This window comes from Mytilus galloprovincialis, chromosome 3 (assembly GCF_965363235.1).
Source record: "Mytilus galloprovincialis chromosome 3, xbMytGall1.hap1.1, whole genome shotgun sequence".
NCBI classification, from domain to species: Eukaryota; Metazoa; Mollusca; class Bivalvia; order Mytilida; family Mytilidae; genus Mytilus; species Mytilus galloprovincialis.
Genome location: NC_134840.1, coordinates 6859188 through 6884540, shown reverse-complemented (window position 1 = coordinate 6884540; position 25353 = coordinate 6859188). Strand labels below are relative to the sequence as shown.

General features: G+C 30.6%; 1 protein-coding gene across 3 annotated transcripts in view; it reads left to right on the top strand.

Annotated features, from left to right (window-relative positions):
- LOC143067063 (uncharacterized) overlaps nt 1–23349 on the top strand; it is a 34256-nt gene extending 10907 nt beyond the window's left edge. For all 3 annotated transcript variants that reach the window (XM_076240069.1, XM_076240068.1, XM_076240067.1), the window contains exons 5-18: nt 312–387; nt 2845–2977; nt 4007–4072; nt 6135–6258; nt 7076–7175; nt 7428–7486; nt 8027–8091; nt 10183–10269; nt 11445–11487; nt 14222–14336; nt 16085–16166; nt 19646–19715; nt 20644–20747; nt 21311–23349. In XM_076240069.1, the coding sequence (XP_076096184.1) occupies nt 318–387; nt 2845–2977; nt 4007–4072; nt 6135–6258; nt 7076–7175; nt 7428–7486; nt 8027–8091; nt 10183–10269; nt 11445–11487; nt 14222–14336; nt 16085–16166; nt 19646–19715; nt 20644–20747; nt 21311–21584 (1392 nt within the window). In that variant the 5' untranslated portion in view covers nt 312–317 and the 3' untranslated portion in view covers nt 21585–23349. The remainder of the gene's footprint in view (nt 1–311; nt 388–2844; nt 2978–4006; nt 4073–6134; nt 6259–7075; nt 7176–7427; nt 7487–8026; nt 8092–10182; nt 10270–11444; nt 11488–14221; nt 14337–16084; nt 16167–19645; nt 19716–20643; nt 20748–21310) is intronic.
- The last annotated feature ends 2004 nt before the right edge of the window (nt 23350–25353 follow it).

The window sequence follows — 25353 nt, the reverse complement described above, 5'->3', positions numbered from 1 at the left end:
CACCATCACTTAATGACCCCTATGGATCTGTATGATTCAGTAGCAAACCATATCACTTATAATGTATACATTACATTCATGCTAACTGTCTATTATAGTTGATAGTGATAGTGCTCATTGTAAGGACTCAAATTTTACTTACAACAATTTAATTTCATCTTCTCACTGTTGGACTGGCCTTGCCCAAAAATGATTGAGTCCCTGAACTTGCCTTCCAATATCCTCAGTGAAAACCCTTATATTATCATTGAAATGAATCTTTGTTGGAACACATATATCACCTAATTATCTATACAGTGAATATTTTGTAGGAAGAAATGGTTCCATTAAATGACATGTTAGAAGATGAGAGTTGTGATGAAATGGCACCAATGGACAGTAGTACTGGTAAGGGGAAGATGTTCAAATATAGGTTTTATTGTAAACATTTTTAACCTATAAATAAATCAGTAATTTTGTTGTTAAAAAAGGATGTCATAGTATTGCATTATATGTAATATATTGTAATTTATATGGATGTCACTAGACAGTAAGCAAACAACAATCATTTAATTAGTTTTAGGAATATTGGAACGCAGAAATAATTCTGTGGGAAACTGATTAATGAGTTAGCAAAGTGATATTGAATGAACACAAATGACCAGACTTGATTTTTACTGAACTATGCATTTTTTTGTGAGACTTCTCATTAGATCATTAATTTAAAATTTCACGAACCTTGATTTATAAAGGGCGATAACTCAGATAACATATTTTTGTAATCATCCATAAATTTTGCTATTTTGTAATGTCACAAGAAAACATAATGGAGACCCAATTTTAATACTTCAGTTCAGTGACCATTTATCTCATTTTAAATTTTTGTAACATGTTACTTAGTTTCTGTGGTATTAAAGGACTGATTTTATTTTTGGTCTGAAATTTTATTTTTATAAGTTGCAGGGATCTCCATGGCCTGTTTAATGATGGCGCCCCGCAATCGTTCAAAACTTGTTGTTTTTTTTATAGCCCGACGCCATTTTCTTAGCAATTATAATCAAATGCATGTAATTGCATAAACCTTAGGCTTTTTTATATTATATTCCAATACAGTTCTAATGCCTGAGGGATATCCGATTAAGATCGCTAATCACTTGTACCTGAGCTTGTACAGGTAGATCAACAAACCAGACAGGAGAATATTATCTGACGATAGACAATTCATTTATCGAATTATTCAACTAAGTTTCAGCAAATGCTTATCATATGATAATTTAGATTAAATAAATAAATTAATAATCCAGTGACAAAGAAAAAACAGTTTAACAAGTTGAACACATGCTTTTATTTTGACTTACGCAATCAGCAATCAGCATCCCCTTTTTTAAGAAGTACAAAATAAGACGTAAAACATTAATATTATTTCATCGCAAATAACTCGAGCACTACTGTAACAATAATATAAAATTAATTTAAAAGTAAAAACTAAAAACTAAAATATTTATTGTAAAGAAATATCGTATTTGAATTCCGAATTCATTTCGTAGTTTACAATCAAATTGATACATCCGCGTTTCCAGTTTATATTGCATGTTGCATAGCATCAATTTGCTAGATAAAGTCATTAAAAACCTACTCGATTTGTCAACGTTTGCTTTACAAATCTTTTCAACCTTTTACATAACCCGTACGAATCGTTTTGTTGTTGCTGCAAATTAGCCATACCGGTAATTAGTTTATGACTGCTGAATTTGACAGTTTCTGTGAAAAAAATATAGCAGGAAAACTACATGGGGACCTTCATGACAGCATTTGGTCATTTTCGACTAAGGGGGGACCATGAAGGCTTGGCATTTAAATGGTTACAAACGGCAATTAATGAAAATATTGATACTTCTAAGTTCTATAATGAAAATTCAAATAAATCAGTATAATTTAAATAAGCAATGAATTAGCATGTTCACCATTCCTTACATGGAGGGATGAAATAATTTGGATCACGCTACACTGTACGGTGCAGACACAGTTTGTGATGGTGAAAGTTCCTCCATTGTTCAATTTTCATCCATGGAGATCCCCGAGTTGTACATGAGAGCAATTTACAAATTTGCCAGCAAGTCATTTCCTGTTTTACAATATTTGGAATGTTTATTAAACCCACCTAGCAGGAAAATGTTTCGTCATGTAATAATTAAGATGTTGGCTTGTCATGTTTTGGAATTTTTGTTAGATTTTAGAAATCCTCTGGTTTTATCCATTTGAATGCCTTAAAAAAAAATTGCCCATTGACCCCCATCTTTTTCTTTTTATGAATCTTTAACCTATATAATTATAAGCCATTGTAAAAGTCTTATAAGATTATATTTATTTTTTAATAGTTTTTGAGAACTTTAACTTTAAGCTATGAAAAATCAAGGGAGAACATTTTCCCGCCAAAATTTCAATGGCTGATATCTCGAAAACAAGCACATTGACCTCTATATTTTTTTTGCTTTTTCAATTCCTTAATTTATCCCCTATCAATGTATACTAGTGTTATGGAAATTATTTATTTTGAAACTGATTCGCGAACTTCCTTAAGTGGTTACATACTTTGCATGTCACTGCATACAGAATCTTGTTTTGGTTTTATTTTCTGAAAACATCCATTTTGTCTGTAGTATTGGCACATTAATCTCTATTCTGTAAACTCCATCAAGACCCTTGTGATTTAGCTGCCATTGGTGTAAAGAAATCATTTTTCTATGCTTTCTTAAATCTTACATTAAGGATATTTGACATTTTAACTTAATTTCCTTAGCAGTTGTAAAATTTTCGTTTATTCTTCATCTTAACAAAAATAATGCAATTTGAAATATTTTCCAGGTCCTGTACTGGCAGGTCATGTGATCATACCTAAAGGTCAAGAAATAGAATCACCCAGTCTTTATACATTAGGAAGTTTATTTTTAGGATGTGGATTTAAACAGTGTTTTGAAATTATACTGTTTTTACAATTGTAAGTTGATTTTATTACATCTTATAATGTATGGTCAGAAAATATTAAGCCATAATTTCCTCATAAATATTAATTATAAAAGACGAATAATTTGAAACACAAACTTTGCCATTTATGAAAACAATTATTCTTAAAATGTATGGTCAGAAAACATTAAGCATTAAAAAAATAAAAAAAGAATAATTTAAAACACAAACTTTGCCATTAATGAAAACAATTATTCAAGAATTCCTTGTTCTTAACTTTAAGACTGTTTGAAAGAATTTGTTCAACTTTATTCCACAAATTAAAAACGAAAAGCTGATGCAGAATAAAATATCTTGTTTTTAGGAGTAAAAATCATTTTTGTAAAAATCTTCACTAATCATTGCTAATGCTGAAATCATCATCGTGTTTTTAAACAGACAGTTTTCATTCCTATGGGAACCAAATGTACTTTTCTTCTTGCCTTGTTCCTTTATTTCAATTAGACTGACTTCTAACACATGATTCTAAGAAAGCATAAAATAGTTATCATTTTCCTTTCTCTTCCCATCCTGCTATATAGATAATGCTGATACCTTACAGTTAAATGACTGCTGACTACATCTACCCCAAGCAACTTGAAATAATTTATACCACAAATCATTTCAAGTCTGTTTCATCTAAGGCTTTTATCTATAATTTGTACAGTAAGGGTCTAATGAAAAAGTCAAAAGTTATGCTATAATATAAATAAGCAGATGTGGTGTGATTACCAATGAGACAACTCTCCATCCAAGTCACAATGTATAAAAAGTAAACAATTTTAAAAGGTCAAAGTACAGTCTTCAGCACAGAGCATTGGCTAACACAGAACAGCAAGCTATAAAGGGCCCAAAAATGACTTAGTATAAAACAGGAAAACCAGCTTTCCAATCTATACATGCTATATAAAAAACGAGAAAGGAGAAACACTTATGAACTGCACAAACAAATGACAACAACTGAACAACAGGCTCCTGCCTTAATGTAGTGGATTTAATTGTTTTCCTACTATTTCCTTTTCAGTGTTGGGTTTTTGATAAGTTATGCTCTAGCTGGTAGTGAGGCGTATGCACAAATTATTGGAGTGGAGTAAGTACTGCTATAGAATGTACTGTTTAGGTGTGTGCTATGTTTGAGTATTCATATTTTGTAATTTTTATTACAGAAAGCATTTTGTATTTGAAAAACTGGACATTACAGCATGGATTGTAACCAATAGGCTATTGTTGATTTAAATATTTGTAAAATAGTGCTTTTAAAAGATGTTAGTGGCTAGTTTAGATTGTTAAATTGGAACTTCTCTTACATAGGACCTCAGATGCAACTAGTTTGAGTTCATGTAAAAAAAATGACTTTCATAAAAGTTTTATGAAATGTTTATTATCACAGCTTAGTTAATTTACCTTTTTAGCTCACCTGGCCCTTCGGGGCCAAGTGAGCTTTTCTCATCACTTTGCGTCCGTCGTCTGTTAACTTTTACAAAAATCTTCTCCTCTGAAACTACTAAACCAAATTTTACCAAACTTAGCCACAATCATCATTTGAGTATCTAGTTTTAAAAATGCGTCCGGTGACCCGGCCAACCAACCAAGATGGCCGCCATGGCTAAAAATAGAACATAGGAGTAAAATGTAGATTTTGGCTTATAACTCTGAAACCAAAGCATTTAGAGCAAATCTGAAACGGGATAAAATTGTTCATCAGATCAAGATCTATCTGCCCTGAAATTTTCAGATGAATTGGACAACCCGTTGTTGGGTTGCTGCCCATGAATAGGTAATTTTAAGGAAATTTTGCCGTTTTTGGTTATTATCTTGAATACTATTATAAATAGAGATAAACTGTAAATAGCAATAATGTTCAGCAAAGTAAGATCTACAAATAAGTTAACATGATCAAAATGGTCAGATGACCCCTTAAGGAGTTATTGCCCTTTATAGTCAATTTTTAACAATTTTCATTAATTTTATAAATTTTTACAAAACATTTTCCTCTGTGTAACTAAAGGGCCAAGTTTATTATAGATAGAGAAATTGTAAGTAGCAAGAATGTTCAGTAAAGTAAGATATACAAACACATTGCCATCATCAAAACACAATTTTGTCATGAATCCATCTGTGTCCTTTCTTTAATACATGTGTAGGACTCTAAATTGCGATGGTACTCTAAAGTTCGATGATCAAGCTAAAGTACGATGGTCTACGCTAAAGTGCGATGGTGTCAGACGCTAAAGTGCGATTGTTGTTTGATTTTTAAGTGCAATCAGAAATCACACTAATGTGCGATGGTATGCATATTTCAATGACATTAGGTCAAAGATAGATAGTTGTTGTATTGGCAATCATATAGTATGATGATACTACACATCTGTTTGTTAGGTTGCTGTCTAATTGACGTATAATTATTATTTAACAGAAATAACAAACCATATAGTATTATTTTTTTGTATTGAATAGTTAAATTAGAAAGTGACTGTTTTGATTAAAGTTATTTCTACAATTTCACAAATTAAGTTAACCTATTCCAGCAACGACCAAAAAATCCAGATTGTGATCATTTGTTTTTCTCTTCTCTTCTTTCTTTTCTCGTGTAATAAAAATCTATAATCTGGACAAACATTCTCGTCATAATGCTGTTGAACGATGCTAACGTCGATGTATTTGCGTAAAAAAGCACTTTAGCGTATCAAACCATCGTACTTCAGCGTAGGCCATCACACTTTAGCGTGACCATCTCATTTTAGCATCCCCATCACACTTTACAGTCCTACATATGTATGCTCATAGACCAAGGTGAGCGACACAGGCTCTTAAGAGCCTCTAGTTTGCCTAAACTTATAGATAAATCTCAGAAACTAAAGAATATGAAGGAAACTAAAGGTACCATAACTTATACGTACTTGTACAATTTGATAACTTTCTAAAATATTTGCAATATATAATAATTTGATTTATAACAATATAAACTTAATTTCTAGCTGAATTTTATATTATAAAGATTTATTATTTCATATTTCATTTTTTGTGAAATTTGAATATTTTTAAAAGAGAACAATTGTCATTTATGTATATAATATAGAAAGCCGTTGTCTGTTTATATATATTAATTATTTATTTTTCAGTAGTTTGATAAGGTATACTTGTTATTTCAGCTTCCGTTATGTTATACCTTTGTTTGTTTGGATTTGTACATTTGCTGTTGTTTTTGCTCTGCAGTTAGTACAGCCAGTTGTTTCAGTTTTAACTTTCTTTAAAGGATCACTTTTATTAGGCACTGTAAGTTGATAATATATTTGTTATCCAGCATGGATCTATGTGATCACTCCAGATTTTAGGATAGTGCATAATACTGATTTAAGGGCATTTAGTGAATATAATTAAGTGTTTTATGACTTGCAGAAGTTTAAACAATATTTTAATGACCTTCACAAACTTTTGACATTTAGTTTGCCTTTAAATTAAGAAAAGAAAGGTCAAATAGCTACTTAATTTGGAATAAACACTTGCATATACTTCCTTTGCTAATTAAAATAAAGAGTATATTACTTTTTATAAAATTTCAAAGAGTATATTACTATTTATGAATAAATGTAAAAAAGTTAAAAGTATCAAATATACAAGCATTACAAAAAATATTGTTAACATTTTACATTTTCAATGCATTTTTAGAAAATTAGTAAGTCACACTTTAATGATAAGTTGTACAACACCTTCCTTTGAAGAAATTTGTCCCATCCATATTAAAATCATTACACTGATTAATGTTTTAAAAAGAAATGTAAAAATCAGTATATCATCTTAAATAGATATTTAAGAAATATATGCATTAAGATTGAGAAAGAATCCATCTATTGGAAATAGAAAAAAAGTATATATATATACAGTTTATATATATATAGTATGATCATGGAAATGAAAACACTGAAACCATTTAGGCATTTCTTTGTATCATCACCATAAAAATTTGAAAAGTTTAGAAAGAATATGTGAAATAGTAACTATTTATTCAACTACGTAATATCTTTTAATGTAAATTTGACCTAAATTTTCTCTCATTTTTTGTAAACATAATATGTTATTTAGATAATTTCAGGTGATAATTACATTTATTGTTGGATCAGAAGTAAACCGAGAAATCCTGGATGATTTTAAAGCCACTGGAGAACCATTCCTGATGGGAACTGTAGCTTTAGGTATTAGTATCTACTATAGACTAAGGGCAACTAAGGATACAGTGAATGTACATATTGAACGCTTGTAAAACCTACTCTGTATCAAATTTGGCAATGATAAAATGATCAATTTACAGTACAGTCAAATTAAAGTAACAAAGTCATTCTTTCTTCTTTTCTTTAGTGTAGCAGATATTGTCTGATAAGTTCCTTTAATTATTGAAAGTATGAATACATGTCAATTATAGCTAATTATTGTTTTATGCATTCTAGGTGGTGTTATAAACACAATGCCATTAATGTATACAAAAGTAAAACCAGATGCAAAACAGGTAATAATTTTGGCATTGCGACATTTAGGGATCATTTTACATGTAAGGATCACTTCTGCTATGGGTTTACACAATCCCTTGAAACCAAACAGTCATATTCTTCTACAGGATAATGCTATTTTAATTTTTAATTATTTTAGACCTGAATAATTTTAAAGTTTTTCCTTAACTGAAAGACTTTGCCAATTACTATATTTCATGTAGAGTCTATAGATGACACACGTATTCCATGGAAAACTTACACCTTTGAGCACTTCAGGATTTGTATTTAGATATTTGCACTTTAGATCAACTCATTATCTAAATTTTAATTGTCTAGTGACTTTAATGTCCATATACATTATATAGGAACTTCTTACAGATTCTTAAATAATTCAGTGAAAGTGTTAAAAATAAGGATTGATAGATATTTGCAGTTAACCTATTTCAGTAGTAATATTTTTCTTTTGATTCATACCACTCCTGAAGAAGGTTGAAAGAAGGCCCTTAAATAGCAACAAATATTTTGTTAACATTTATCAATTTCAATTTTAATTTCAGATAAAGAACTTCCGTCTGTCTGTGATGTTAGGCCTTCTGACATGTGTGGTGCTCAATATTTTATGGTAAGTGGTAAAATCTGGTTCATAGTGACCAATAATGATATTAGGCCTTCTGACATGTATGGTACTCAATGTTTTATGGTTAGTGGTAAAATCTGGTTCATAGTGACCTATAATGATATTAGGCCTTCTGACATGTATGGTACTCAATGTTTTATGGTTAGTGGTAAAATCTGGTTCATAGTGACCTATAATGATATTAGGCCTTCTGACATGTATGGTGCTCAATGTTTTATGGTAAGTGGTAAAATCTGGTTCATTGTGACCTTTAATAATATTAGGCCTTCTGACATGTATGGTGCTCAATGTTTTATGGTAAGTGGTAAAATCTGATTCATGCTGACTTATAATGATATTAGGCCTTCTGACATGTATGGTGCTCAATGTTTTATGGTAAGTGGTAAAATCTGGTTCATAGTGACCTATAATGATATTAGGCCTTCTGACATGTATGGTGCTCAATGTTTTATGGTTAGTGGTAAAATCTGGTTCATAGTGACCTATAATGATATTAGGCCTTCTGACATGTATGGTGCTCAATGTTTTATGGTAAGTGGTAAAATCTGGTTCATAGTGACCTATAATGATATTAGGCCTTCTGACATGTATGGTGCTCAATGTTTTATGGTAAGTGGTAAAATCTGGTTCATAGTGACCTATAATGATATTAGGCCTTCTGACATGTATGGTGCTCAATGTTTTATGGTTAGTGGTAAAATCTGGTTCATAGTGACCTATAATGATATTAGGCCTTCTGACATGTATGGTGCTCAATGTTTTATGGTAAGTGGTAAAATCTGGTTCATAGTGACCTATAATGATATTAGGCCTTCTGACATGTATGGTGCTCAATGTTTTATGGTTAGTGGTAAAATCTGGTTCATAGTGACCTATAATGATATTAGGCCTTCTGACATGTATGGTGTTCAATGTTTTATGGTTAGTGGTAAAATCTGGTTCATAGTGACCTATAATGATATTAGGCCTTCTGACATGTATGGTGCTCAATGTTTTATGGTAAGTGGTAAAATCTGGTTCATAGTGACCTATAATGATATTAGGCCTTCTGACATGTATGGTGCTCAATGTTTTATGGTTAGTGGTAAAATCTGGTTCATAGTGACCTATAATGATATTAGGCCTTCTGACATGTATGGTGTTCAATGTTTTATGGTAAGTGGTAAAATCTGTTCCATAGTGACTTATAATGATATTAGGCCTTCTGACATGTATGGTGCTCAATGTTTTATGGTAAGTGGTAAAATCTGGTTCATAGTGACCTATAATGATATTAGGCCTTCTGACATGCTCAATGTTTTATGGTAAGTGGTAAAATCTGGTTCATAGTGACCTATAATGATATTAGGCCTTCTGACATGCTCAATGTTTTATGGTAAGTGGTAAAATCTGGTTCATAGTGACCTTTAATGATATTAGGCCTTCTGACATGTATGGTGCTCAATGTTTTATGGTAAGTGGTAAAATCTGGTTCATAGTGACCTATAATGAAATCCAGGTATATAAAAATATTAATTTTACACTTTTTTTATTGTAATGCATTGTGAATACATTTATACCCCTATTCATGTGTACAAATTTCTAAATTATGTAAAGTATTGAAAATAATTTGGGGAGAGACCATCAAAATAGCATTTGTTAAATTAATAATGGTCTTTTGAAGTTTTAACTTGTAACATTTTGGGGGGTTATTAGACAAGAGCCATTTTTGGCTCTACAACCTGTCTATACAGTATGGCACAAGTTCTTCACTCTTTAAAATGTTTTATTTTAAAATCATGCCTCTTTTCCTTTGTTTATAAAAAATTAGGATCTTTTAAGATTGATAATTCAAATTAGTAAATTAACTTATAAAGGAGGGATCAAGTGACCCCTTCTTTTTATCGAATATTAAAACTGTTGTTAATTTAGACATCCCTACAACTTTAGGAATGATTAAGTGTTCCCATAAGAAGTTTAACCTGGCTTTCTTGTATTTTTATGAGATACAAGTTCATGTTTAATATCAGTTTTGTTGTTCATGCACAGGAATATTTCATGTGAATTCTTGTAAAGTTTTGTTCTATTTGTTTGTAGGTGCTGGGCAGTGCTGGACATTGTCCCTCAGACATCATCATTCCCCTGTAAAACTGGCATTTGTCACAGTAATATATCTTTAGCCAGGTAGGTGCTGGGCAGTGCTGGACACTGTCCCTCAGATATCAACATTCCCATGAAAAACTGGCATTTAAATTTTTTTTTTTTCCATGTTGATAAAAAGTGTGTTTTCTCTTTTACGTATACAGAAGGTATATCTTTGAATAATTGATGTACCCGGTATATGTATTTTTATGCCCCATTATGGGCATTATGTTTTTCAGTCTGTCTGTCTGTTTGTCATTCCGTTTGTCAGTCCCTCCGTCTGTCTGTCTGTCTGTCTGTCCCTCATCAGATTAATTTTTGGCCAAGGTACTTTTTGATGATTTTGAAGTCCAACCAACTTGAAACGTAGTACACATGTTTCCTATAATATGATCTTTCTAATTATAATGCCAAATTAGAATTTTGACCCCAATTTTACAGTATAAATAGAAAATGATAGTGCAAGTGGGGAATCCGTGTACTATGGAGACATTCTTGTTTTAATTTTTAAAGTGAGAAGTGAAGGATTTATTCTGTTAAGAATTTGTTCAACAAACTTAACTTCTATCAACAACACTTTAAAGGTCACAGTATCAATATGATATTTACATTTTATGCAGCTATGTTGACATATCAAACACACTATTTCAAAGGGAGATAACTTACTTTGCCTACAAATCTTTCAGTTTGAAATTGATGTTGATAACATTGCAAAAGGTATATATATGTATAGCTATATAATTACATTAGATGTATGTTTCATTACAACACGTTATTCTGATTGGCTAACTGCACATCATGTGTTATTCCTTAAGCAGTTGTATCACTCAATAAAACTTCTCATTTATGATGACACGAGGTCCCACAATAAAGTGCACAGGTAAATGAAATAAAAACTTGATTAAAGGCGTGTTTTCATGATCCTATAGGTAAAAATGTAATTATAAGTATTGAATGCTTTTTTTTTGTAACTTTATAGGGTTGTAAAAGCGTTGACCGTGCGCACATTTTAAGTATGAAGCGCTTCCGCGCTTCATACAAAATGTACTTCGGTCAACGCTTTTACACCCCAATAAATTTACAAAAAAGAGCATTCAATTCTTAAATAAAAAAAGTGTATATAAACAACATGTACACTGAATATTGTTATTAATACATTTGACTAAAAAGGTCAATGACTTAAACTAATAAATTTCAATAGATGTTTATGATTACAGATCCAAATCATTAGGAGAGATATCAACCATTCCATTAACAGAGGTAAGGTTGTAATTCAGTTTTATATTTAGTATAGATAACTGAAAAAATAGTTGAAAAAAGTAGATTAATAGTCAGTTATTATTGGTAGTATCAATCAAAAACAAAAGCTTTCTTTATAAAGTTGGCATGTCACAGAATATCAATAACATAAGCTCTTCGAGCTTTTAAAACTGACAAATACTGTTGATTCAATATTATTTGTGGGTTACCAATTTTTAGTTGATTTTGTGATGAAAAGTTTAACCATACATTTAAATGTCCAACATAGGACAACTTTTATAGAAGCTTGTATGCTGACTTTGGCTGGACAACTTTTATAGAAGCTTGTATGCTGACTTTGGCTGGACAACTTTTATAGAAGCTTGTATGCTGACTTTGGCTGGACAACTTTTATAGAAGCTTGTATGCTGACTTTGGCTGGACAACTTTTATAGAAGCTTGTATGCTGACTTTGGCTGGACAACTTTTATAGAAGCTTGTATGCTGACTTTGGCTGGACAACTTTTATAGAAGCTTGTATGCTGACTTTGGCTGGACAACTTTTATAGAAGTTTGTATGCTGACTTTGGCTGGACAACTTTTATAGAAGTTTGTATGCTGACTTTGGCTGGACAACTTTTATAGAAGCTTGTATGCTGACTTTGGCTGGACAACTTTTATAGAAGCTTGTATACTGACTTTGGCTGGACAACTTTTATAGAAGTTTGTATGCTGACTTTGGCTGGACAACTTTTATAGAAGCTTGTATGCTGACTTTGGCTGGACAACTTTTATAGAAGTTTGTATGCTGACTTTGGCTGGACAACTTTTATAGAAGCTTGTATGCTGACTTTGGCTGGACAACTTTTATAGAAGCTTGTATGCTGACTTTGGCTGGACAACTTTTATAGAAGTTTGTATGCTGACTTTGGCTGGACAACTTTTATAGAAGCTTGTATGCTGACTTTGGCTGGACAACTTTTATAGAAGCTTGTATGCTGACTTTGGCTGGACAACTTTTATAGAAGTTTGTATGCTGACTTTGGCTGGACAACTTTTATAGAAGCTTGTATGCTGACTTTGGCTGGACAACTTTTATAGAAGTTTGTATGCTGACTTTGGCTGGACAACTTTTATAGAAGCTTGTATGCTGACTTTGGCTGGACAACTTTTATAGAAGTTTGTATGCTGACTTTGGCTGGACAACTTTTATAGAAGCTTGTATGCTGACTTTGGCTGGACAACTTTTATAGAAGTTTGTATGCTGGCTTTGGCTGGACAACTTTTATAGAAGTTTGTATGCTGACTTTGGTTGGACAACTTTTATAGAAGCTTGTATGCTGGCTTTGGCTGGACAACTTTTATAGAAGCTTGTATGCTGACTTTGGCTGGACAACTTTTATAGAAGCTTGTATGCTGACTTTGGCTGGACAACTTTTATAGAAGTTTGTATGCTGACTTTGGCTGTACAACTTTTATAGAAGCTTGTATGCTGACTTTGGCTGGACAACTTTTATAGAAGTTTGTATGCTGACTTTGGCTGGACAACTTTTATAGAAGTTTGTATGCTGACTTTGGCAAAACCAGGAAATCAAAAATCCACAAAAAAGTGATTATTCCACAATCCATGAAAATTGGTACAAATGAAAAATAAATCTACAGAACATACATTTACACAATAAGTATACACAATACTAATATTAAAACATAAAAGATAGAAAACATATACTACATACTGATACACATAGTAAGGCAAGGCTGAACTAATTTAGATACTACATAAAACACTGAAGCACAGCAATCGCATAGTATAAAAGCTTAGTAAATAAAGCACAAAAGAGTAGTTTAAACATATTTTATTTTATAAAGTGTATTTTGGACAAACAAAGAAGTAATGATGGACATCCTCAATATCTGACCCACAATGACAGAAAGGAGTACTAGTGGAAGTATGATAAACAGCAACACAATGTTTCAAAGCTGTAACATAAAACATAAAGATAAACACTAAGCTAGTATTACAGTATTGTGAATTTGTTTGTCCAGTTAACGATAGAAGGGACCATTATGTTACTGGTCTTTGAGTCCATTCATTATATTATCTTTTTGTCTCTCCCATATCAGGTTAAAGTATAGGATTAAGGAAGTTAACCATGAATTTGGCAATTTTTTCAGTTTTTGGACCAGAAATTGAAGCAGACTAAACATGAATTTATGAAAGTGCTTGTTATTACAATTTTTTTTTAATCGAAATAAAATCTCTCTTAAAAATAAGTAAAACTTTATAAGTGAGTACAGTAACTGAACTTCACATTAAATCAGTAGTGTCAAATATTTCATCACTTCCAGCAGTTTAACGGTCAAATAAGAAAACTTTTAGTATTTTTTTGGTAATAGAGACTTGACTTATAGATCATATAGAACTTAAGGGATACCCAGCATATGACTGAAAAAGATTTGGCTTGTTTTTATTTTCAAAAAGTATTAAGTTTGACTTGTTGACAAAATTATTAAAAAATCAAGAAATTTGAACTGCACAATTTGCTGAAACAATTTTTGGGATGTATAGCAGTTTGACAAACACTTATTTTGATCATTGAGAGCTTAATTTCTATTTGCTAACAATATGTGATTAAAAAATTCAACTGAGTTTAAAACGTTAGCTGTCATAGATGTTCTGTACCCCCTTAAATAAATTGAGGAACACATGTATTAAAATACTAGAAATATGATCTAATAATTTGTTGTTTTCCAGATAATTAGAACCAAGTATCCAGAATATACATGGGTGTCTTTGTTGGTTGAATCATTCATTGTAGTCAGTATTACAGTCTCATTCTTGGTTAGTGGAGCTGTCCTTTATCATACCTGTAAGTTATATTGCTAGGTAAGATGGTGTTCCTATAAATGGAGTTAAATTATTACATCAGTTTAACTTTGTCATGTCTGGTTAGTGGAGCTGTCCTTTATCATACCTGTAAGTTATATTGCTAGGTAAGATGGTGTTCCTATAAATGGAGTTAAATTATTACATCAGTTTAACTTTGTCATGTCTGGTTAGTGGAGCTGTCCTTTATCATACCTGTAAGTTATATTGCTAGGTAAGATGGTGTTCCTATAAATGGAGTTAAATTATTACATCAGTTTAACTTTGTCATGTCTGGTTAGTGGAGCTGTCCTTTATCATACCTGTAAGTTATATTGCTAGGTAAGATGGTGTTCCTATAAATGGAGTTAAATTATTACATCAGTTTAACTTTGTCATGTCTGGTTAGTGGAGCTGTCCTTTATCATACCTGTAAGTTATATTGCTAGGTAAGATGGTGTTCCTATAAATGGAGTTAAATTATTACATCAGTTTAACTTTGTCATGTCTGGTTAGTGGAGCTGTCCTTTATCATACCTGTAAGTTATATTGCTAGGTAAGATGGTGTTCCTATAAATGGAGTTAAATTATTACATCAGTTTAACTTTGTCATGTCTGGTTAGTGGAGCTGTCCTTTATCATACCTGTAAGTTATATTGCTAGGTAAGATGGTGTTCCTATAAATGGAGTTAAATTATTACATCAGTTTAACTTTGTCATGTCTGGTTAGTGGAGCTGTCCTTTATCATACCTGTAAGTTATATTGCTAGGTAAGATGGTGTTCCTATAAATGGAGTTAAATTATTACATCAGTTTAACTTTGTCATGTCTGGTTAGTGGAGCTGTCCTTTATCATACCTGTAAGTTATATTGCTAGGTAAGATGGTGTTCCTATAAATGGAGTTAAATTATTACATCAGTTTAACTTTGTCATGTCTGGTAAGTGGAGCTGTCCTTTATCATACCTATAAGTTATATTGCTAGGTAAGATGGTGTTCCTATAAATGGAGTTAAATTATTACATCAGTTTAACTTTGTCATGTCTGGTTAGTGGAGCTGTCCTTTATCATACCTGTAAGTTATATTGCTAGGTAAGATGGTGTTCCTATAAATGGAGTTAAATTATTACATCAGTTTAACTTTGTCATGTCTGGTTAGTGGAGCTGTCCTTTATCATACCTGTAGGTTATATTGCTAGGTAAGATGGTGTTCGTATACATGGATGTCTGTTTTTCAATTACCATTAGCAATGGGTCTGGCTGACAAGATTAATCTGACATAAACTTCATTATCATGTATCTTTAAAAATGTTATTGTGATACTTGTTGTAAAACCTTTATCATTAAGACTTTCCACATAAAGTCCATGGTCAGTAAAGCAGGAGAAAATTTTCTATCCTATTCTATTGTATTTTTAAATTGCTATGTTTATGCAAAACAAACAAGCTCCTCATTTTCTTGTATGCAAAACATGTTTTTATTATTGCTAAAAATTTAATTGCTTAGGAATCCTTAAAATAAAATCTTGCATTTAAATTCCTTTAGCACTACTTCTATACAGTATACCCTAAAATCACAATAATTTATGTTGCCGTATTTTGTGAATTAACATTAGTTTGTTTGATTTCAGTGACAGGATTGATGAAATCTTTATGGTTTGTTTGATTTCAGTGACAGGATTGATGAAATCTTTATGGTTTGTTTGATTTCAGTGACAGGATTGATGAAATCTTTATGGTTTGTTTGATTTCAGTGACAGGATTGATGAAATCTTTATGGCCAAAAGATAAAGAGTCAGCGTATAAATCAAGGAAGATCTGTTGTAATGGAGAATGGTATGTAATATGAATTTAGCCTAGATAATAACTATTATCAGATTATTACATGGCATTTTTCATATCGCATGTATTATCAGCCCTAGGTTCAATATCAGCCCAAGAGCCGCATGGCTCGAGGGCTGATATTGACCGAGGGCTGATAATACATGCGATATGAAAAATGACATGATATGATCTTTTTATCATATGCTTCAACAATGGAGAAAAATAACAGATTCATATATTGAATACAGATCCTTTCATGTGGTTCCCAAATAGAAGTTCAAAGAGTGAACGTTCACGAACGTCGGACCCCAAATTTAGTACATTCGATATGAAATCTTTCTATCATATGCATCAAAAGAGAAGAAAAACATTTTAATATGGACGAATCGACAAAAAAAATTTAATTTAACAATCTACATAATGAACACTGTTTGGAAAAGTCAAATTTTATAAAAGTTACTTTCTAAATTATGTTTGAAACTTTTAAAAATGCATTTATTTTGGGTTTTTTTTACACAATATACTTTCCACTATCCAAATAATTGTTTTGTACACTACTTTGTGATGTTTTTCACTGAAAACGTAGCATTGAGGTGTATTTTCCGGAATTTGCCGAGTATCACCGGAATGCCATGCGATAACGTTACGGAAAGGCATGTGATAACGTTCGAAGCATGTGATAAACTTTTCATATCAGCCCGCTAAGCACCAATTCGAAAAATATGAAATTTACGTTAATTTTATGCTATTATCATACAGTAAAAATCATATGTTATTTAGTCTAAGTATATGATAAATATCTTTACATGAGAAGATATCAAATAATTATAAATAAAAATTAAAACAAAGTCATTTAACAAAGAGCCTGATCAGCAAAATGTTTATATGATTGAAGCTATCAATTCAACCTTTTCAGATTGATTGATTGATTGTTGGTTGATTAACGTCCATTGGCAAATATTGCATGCATATTCAGGAGGTTCATACTTTTCAGAAGCAATTGCTCTTAAATATGTTTTACCATTTTAAGTAGAAGTAGACTTGAAAATCTTCTGTTATCCTTATGATACAGCCTGTTGTTTCTTTAGATTTAAAGACCGAGAAATAAATTTACAGTTAGGCTTTAAAAAAGCAATCACTTACATCAACCACAAATTGTAATCTAATCTTATCTTTATTAATTACTGACCCAAAAGGTCTGACCATCCATATAATAATATGGAATTGTATTTTGCAGTGTGTGCAATACTAAAAGAATTGTGTAATAAACTTATGTATATTAGAGTGTAATTCAGAATTGTTTAATTCAGTGTGTGTGTTAAAAAAATGTATATTTCAGCTTGTTTAATAAAAAATTGTATGTTTCAGAGTTTGAAGTGTATATTTCAGTGTGTAATGAATAATTATATTTTTCAGTGTGTAATGAATAAATTATTTTTCAGTGTGTGTAATTTAGAATTTTACATTTCAGTGTGTGTAATAAAGGATGGTATATTTCATTGTGTAACAAATAATTACATTTTTCAGTGTGTGTAATATATAATTTTACATTTCAGTGTGTGTAATAAAGGAATATATTTTTCAGTGTGTTGATAAAGAATTATATATTTCAGCGTGTGAAATAAAGAATTTTATATTTCAGTGTGTGTAATAAAGAAATTTATTTTTCAGTGTGTCGATAAAGAATTATATATTTCAGTGTGTGTAATAAAGGATTGTATATTTCAGTGTGTATAATAAAGGATTTCATATTTCAGTGTGTGTAATAAATAATTATATATTTCAGTGTGTGTAATAAAGGATTTTATATTTCAGTGTGTAATAAATAATTATATATTTCGGTGTGTGTAATAAAGGATTTTATATTTCAGTGTGTGTGATAAATAATTATATATTTCAGTGTGTGTAATAAAGGATTTTATATTTCAGTGTGTAATAAATAATTATACATTTCAGTGTGTGTAATAAAGGATTTTATATTTCAGTGTGTGTAATAAATAATTATATATTTCAGTGTGTGTAATAAAGGATTTTATATTTCAGTGTGTGTAATAAAGAAATTTATTTTTCAGTGTGTCGATAAAGAATTACATATTTCAGTATGTGTAATAAAGGATTGTATATTTCAGTGTGTGTAATAAAGGATTTCATATTTCAGTGTGTGTAATAAAGGATTTTATATTTCGGTGTGTGTAATAAATAATTATATATTTCAGTGTGTGTAATAAAGGATTTTATATTTCAGTGTGTGTAATAAATAATTATATATTTCAGTGTGTGTAATAAAGGATGGTATATTTCATTGTGTAACGAATAATTACAATTTTCAGTGTGTGTAATATATAATTTTACATTTCAGTGTGTGTAATAAAGGAATATATTTTTAGTGTGTTGATAAAGAATTATATATTTCAGTGTGTGAAATAAAGAATTTTATATTTCAGTGTGTGTACTAAAGAAATTTATTTTCCAGTGTGTCGATAAAGAATTATATATTTCAGTGTGTATAATAAAGGATTGTATATTTCAGTGTGTGAAATAAAGGATTTCATATATCAGTGTGTGTTATAAATATTTATATATTTCAGTTTCATATTTCAGTGTGTGTAATAAATAATTATATATTTCAGTGTGTGTAATAAAGGATTTTATATTTCAGTGTGTAATAAATAATTATATATTTCAGTGTGTATAATAAAGGATTTTATATTTCAGTGTGTGTAATAAATAATCATATTTCAGTGTGAGTAATAAATAATTATATATTTCAGTGTGTGTAATAAAGGATTTATATTTCAGTGTGTAATAAAGAAATTTATTTTTCAGTTGTTGATAAAGAATTATATATTTCAGTGTGTGTAATAAAGGATTGTATATTTCAGTGTGTGTAATAAAGGATTTCATATTTCAGTGTGTGTAATAAAGGATTGTATATTTCAGTGTGTGTAATAAAGGATTTTATATTTCAGTGTGTGTAATAAAGGATTTCATATTTCAGTGTGTGTAATAAAGAATAATATATTTCAGTGTGTGTAATAAAGGATTTCATATTTCAGTGTGTGTAATAAAGAATTATATATTTCAGTGTGTGTAATAAAGGATTGTATATTTCAGTGTGTGTAATAAAGGATTTCATATTTCAGTGTGTGTAATAAATAATTATATATTTCAGTGTGTGTAATAAAGGATTTTATATTTCAGTGTGTGTAATAAATAATTATATATTTCAGTGTGTGTAATAAAGGATTGTATTTTTCAGTGTGTGTAATAAAGGATTTTATATTTCAGTGTGTGTAATAAATAATTGTATATTTCAGTGTGTGTAATAAAGGATTGTACATTTCAGTGTGTGTAATAAATAATTATATATTTCAGTGTGTGTAATAAAGGATTTTATATTTCAGTGTGTGTAATAAATAATTATATATTTCCGTGTGTGTAATAAATAATTATATATTTCAGTGTGTGTAATAAATAATTATTTATTTCAGTGTGTGTAATAAGATTGTTTCTCTGTTTCTGTTCAGTATTGTATTCTTAGTAGCCATGTTAGATCCAAGAGTAAGTACACTAGATTAAGTTTAACCGATTTACAAAAATGATCATAATAGTTTATATTTTTAATAACAAAGAATATTCAATGAAAGAAAACTAGAAGTTATGATCTATAGATAAATATTTTTATCTAAATTTTTTATAGTTAGTTATGTACTCATAAAGTATATATTTGTGTTTCGAACATTTTCCTATTTCAAATACAAAAAATACTATTTGGATCAAACTGAGAAAAAGTAATATAGAAATTCTAGAAATGATCAAAGTAAGCCCTTATTTTCAAGATTTTTACTTTTATCCTTCCAGAAAATTGTACATTTATTATACATGTTGCAATAAAATCTTTCTTTGAGTAAGTTTGCATATTTGTTCAATTTTTATTGTGAAACTTGATGTTTTATAATGTTTTGGCTTCCTAAAATGAAAATGGCTGCCTTTGGAATTTGTATTATAGGAATGGTACGAAGTACCAATGTTCTGAATTTTATTATTAGAATCAAAATAATTCTATCATACCATGCTCTATGCTCATTTTAACATGGGTAAGCATTAGATTTGTCAATATTTTACACCTTGTAACCGCTCGGCATAAAGATAGGGAATAAATAAGGCCTACCCATGATAAAATTAGCATAGAGAATGGCATGAAAGAATTATTTCTTAATTCAACTGATCAATTTTTAGCTGTTCTGTCTCTGAAAGACTAAAAAAAAAAATAACAAGCAAAATTCAATTTATTTTACATTGTCCAAATCCAAATGATAAAATCTTATAATGTGCAATATAACCAGATGAGTGAACACCGCTGATTCCATCATAATTTACCAAAAGTTTTGAATGTGTCATTTTACTTGTTTATTTTTAATGTTACACAAATGGAAGCTTTAAAATAAGTACACAGTGCTAATAATCTAACTTCATGTTTATTCTCCAGGGTTTTGTAGAAATGTTGGAAAAATACTCATCATTGACAGTTAATTTAGAAGCTGGGTTATTTGTATTTCTAATGATGCTTAGCGCAAGGAAGAAATATACATTGTAAGATTTTAGGATTATTATATTATTACGTACATCCTTCAACCGAAGTTGCCAATCTCTTCTTATGAGATTATGGCATGACATGACACATATAATAAAATTCAAATAAAAACTCATAGCCAGATTTTTGCTCTATAAATCTTCAAAATAGACTAAAGAAAACTTACAGAAGTATTGTAAACTTGAACTGTTATTTAGGTCCCTATTTTTCATGTTTTGCTAATTTAGAACATCAAAGCCTGATACATTCTCATGACAATTACAGTTTTGGTTATCTATAATTGCCAAGGAACATGTGTACATGATATTTGCTACAGATTGAAAAGTGCCTCAGTGCTGATATTATTCGTATATAGGGTATAATAACACCTGGCAGGCAGAGTGCAGTCAGAAAATTAAAGAAAATATTAAGACCACAATGAATTTCTTTTATTCACATTAAAGTTCTTTTCCTTAACATTTTGATAGATACCGAAATTGAGTACCAAGAAGTTTGTTTAAAACCAATTACATGTACAACTAAAAAATGTTCATGAAATTTGATATTTGATTTCTTTTTTCAGACAACAGAAAATTTGCGTTCGGATTCCTGGATACATGAGACCATTACAGTTACTTATACCATTGTATTTTGGTTTTGCTGTAGTTTATGATCTATATAATGCAATAAGTGATATAATCCTAGAAAGTTCACCAGCAACAATAAATTCTACTCAATTAAATAACAGTGTTATAGAGAAGGTTACACAGATATTGAACAGTCTTGACACAACATCTAGTAGTGTTCAGCCTTCAACTCTGCCACTCAATTCTACAAACTTTACCAACATTTTTTAATTACATTGACAAATCAATGGAATTTTATGAACTTTAATGACTGCTCTTCAATATGAGATTTGATTCTTATTTATTTTGTTTGTGTTCATTTGTTTAACTCATTCTTTAAGTGTTTCTATACATGTATATTTGAAACCAAAGTTCTAGGGAAATCAATGGTATCTGTGTTATATTTAATGTTGCTCAATGTGTAATGGCGCTTTTACAAAGTAGAAATGGCAAACTCAGGTGTGCTGTTTCTGATAGAACAGTGCTTTTGTTGTATATTCAATCATATTTCTTGTTTGATAACAACCAGGATTGTTTGGAAATTTTCAAATACAGTTTTATTAAATAATTTGCATATTATTTAACTGATATGTCAGAAAGTGTACCTATTTCAGTGCAAGTACCTGATCCAAGTTCTATGAATTGTTTCTCTTTCATATCTATATTTAATGGTTACTTATTGACCAAGAAGGTTGTGGGTGTCCTTTTTGAAGTACAAAGGGTTATTTAAAAGTGTTTGCATAAGGTGATTTTTTAATGTTTAAAGTATATGTTATATTTTTTTAAAGTTTTTTTTATGTATTTTATAATATTGGGAAATTGTGAACTCAATTTGTATTTATTATATATTAATGATTTATTGTAAAAAGTATTACAAGAACTCCAGAACAGTGTATGAGAATGAAAAGATTACTTTCAAATATATATAGGAAGGTAGAGCATATTTTTTTAAATATTGGCTTAAACCAATTGGATGTTTTAGCTTCATTCGCTTATTAAAGCTGATAAAATATAGTTTTTTTTTTCTAAAAACAGACGATTGTACTGAAATAAGTCATGCTACAATAATATACAAACAGTATCATTTATAAATGAAGATTGTTTAGAAATGACAATTTTTAGCATCCTCGTTATTGTGATAATGTTAAATCTTGTGTATATAAAACAAATTTATAAGAGGATTGTTTTTCAAGTAAATGTCAAAGCATGGAGACACAATTTTTATTGATAACTGTTTTTTACTGCCAATTTAAAGAATAACAAAATTAATTAGGTCCTCAATGGTACTATATATATCTCCTCAATGAAACTTACAGTTTCCAAATCATTCCATTCAGGTTCTTATTGATTCCAGATGAGCTGAGGAGTCAGTGATATGACAGTTGTTATATGTGTTTGAGCTTTTTGATTTTGCAATTTGATAAGGGACTTTTCGTTTTGAATTTTCCTTGGAGTAATATGCCTTTGTCTGAATGTTATTTGCTCCTAAAAGGGATATATAATATCAAAATATTCAAAAGATGATAAAGACGACTAACTTGCTCATTATTATAGTGTTTTGTTTATTGTTTAGGAAGTTTAATACTAATTGTGCAATAATAGAATATGTGATTATGTACTACAAATAAATGAATTTGTTAAAAAATAATTGAAGTATGCCAGTTATTGTGTCATAAACCTGATATATCAGTGAAAAGGTAAACTAAAATTATTTTCGTAGGACACTTTTTCAAAATTGACACCATTTCAGTGTTATATCAATTTAATAGAAATAATATGTTTTAACCTACATCATTTTTGGTATGATATTTTTTGCAGAGGAAAGTTAGATTTAGTATTTATTAAATGTAACTTTAGGGTTTGGGCTACTGTCTTTTGTAAAATATTTTATTATTAGAATAATTGCATATTATAGAAATTATTTTTGATCTGAACATTTTAAATTATGATCATACAATATTTATTTATCTTTATTAATAAATATATTAAAATACTGTCTACTGATTTGCAATGTGGTACATAGATATTTCTATTTTTGTATTGTTTTTATCTTAATTCTCTCTCTCTCTCTCTCTCTCTCCGGTATAAATATCAATTAACAACCTGCTGATTTGTTCTGAAATGTATTTAGGCATTCAGAAGTCTGGTTTGAAATGGCCATTAGAAAATTGACATTTTTTAGCAATAATTTAGAATAACAATGAAACATATCTTCAGAAATGTTTTTTATTTAAAAGAGTAGAAAATCGTATTCTGCAGTAGTAGCGTAGTGACGTCAATGCGAAGTTGAGTCGACCTCAAGGAACCCTACCACAACGCAGGGTTCCTTAAGTTCTTATGGCAGGAAAGCTATGTGCAATCATAACAGGTGTTATATATTACCATGTCAATCTCATCTACTCTAGTCAGAACTGTTCTAAATGAAGTCGGCCAGTGTTTCCAATGTAACCATTAGGTCAATGGAGGTTACAAATGTACCTTGATTTGAGAGTTTCTGAAACTGATGATTTATTATAGTTTGTATGAGTGTAACCAATGTAACCAATGTAACCATTATGTTATTGGGGGTTACAAGACAAGGTAACTTTATTATGGTGCACATTTTGTGCCTTATCTGGTTGTGTATTATAATCTGTTGGTACTGAATACATGATTGATTGATTGTTAGTGCTTTAACACCACTTTTGGGATATTTCATGGCGGTCGATTTTTATGGTTGGGGAAGGGGTAGTACCCGGAGAAAAACCACCAACCTATGATTGGAAAACTGATAATCCTAGCATGTATGTGTGTGTACTGGTAGATTCCTCCTTATTCAAAGCACCCCTCAAGATCTGCGAGGGTACAGTGGAATCCATACATGTACACTCCCAATCAGGATTAATAGAAATGAGTCGCTTACATATTTACAACAATTATTACAAGGACAATTCCAACCCCAGCACTAAAATGGAGTGCTAGGACAGCTGTAAGTCTGTTATTAAGATTGGAGTCGAGTGCCCCTGCACGAGCGAGGTTAGAAGTCACAACCTCAGTGTTGACTGGCTAGTGATAACAGTAGTAGAACTCCTTTTTTTCCTTGATACTACTTAGACCACTTGGCCACCGAGGGTCTACCTGCATATATAAAAAATACGATATAGATTTGCAAATCACTTTCGAGACATACAAGTCAAAGCGTCTGTATCCGTATTTCCCACTTCTGTATATGGATTGGTACGTCACAGATTTCTTTCGTTATTGTGTGACGGGTTGGTCTGCGCATAAATTAGTCGTGGTTGCTGAGGAGTGCTGATATAAACTCCTTGGCTGTAGTGATGCACACTACCGAGTCCTCTATAGATGGTTCCAATCTACTGCAGTGCACACAAAGATAGAGTTTTTGTACTGGTTGGTCCTACTGTTGGAAACTATGACCGCTCGTTTGTTGTTACAGACTTGTTAGTTTATAATGTTCATGGTTGCAAAGTTATTATATGTTGTTGCTTTTATTTGTTGTTTGGGTCTATGGAATTTTATTAGATTGTCTTGAGAAAGCGCTAATATCCTCCCATCCCGTTCCTTGGGGGACCCCACATTCGATTGATGCATTAGTTGAGTGTTGTTCTATCAAGTTGGAATCGCATTTTTCTTTCGGTCCATATTTCATATTGGTTTATTTTGTGCAGGAGTCTATCATGAGGCACAGTATCGATTGCCTTAAAGAAGTCCAGAGTTGCTATGTCCACCTGGTTTCCTTTGTCGTATTACTGGAGCATGTCGTGGATTGTGATGGCAAGTTGGGTCTCAAAGGAATATCCGGATCTGAAGCCATGGTTTAATGATGTTAATACGTTATGCTGTTCAATGTGTTTTAGCATATGTCTGTATATTATGTATTCAAGTAGCTTACAGTGTACTGAAGTCAGTGAGACGGGCCTGTAATTTTCAGCCGCATGTCGATCTGCCGTCTTAAATATACTGGAGATGTTTGCATTTCTCCCGTCATCGGATAGGGTAC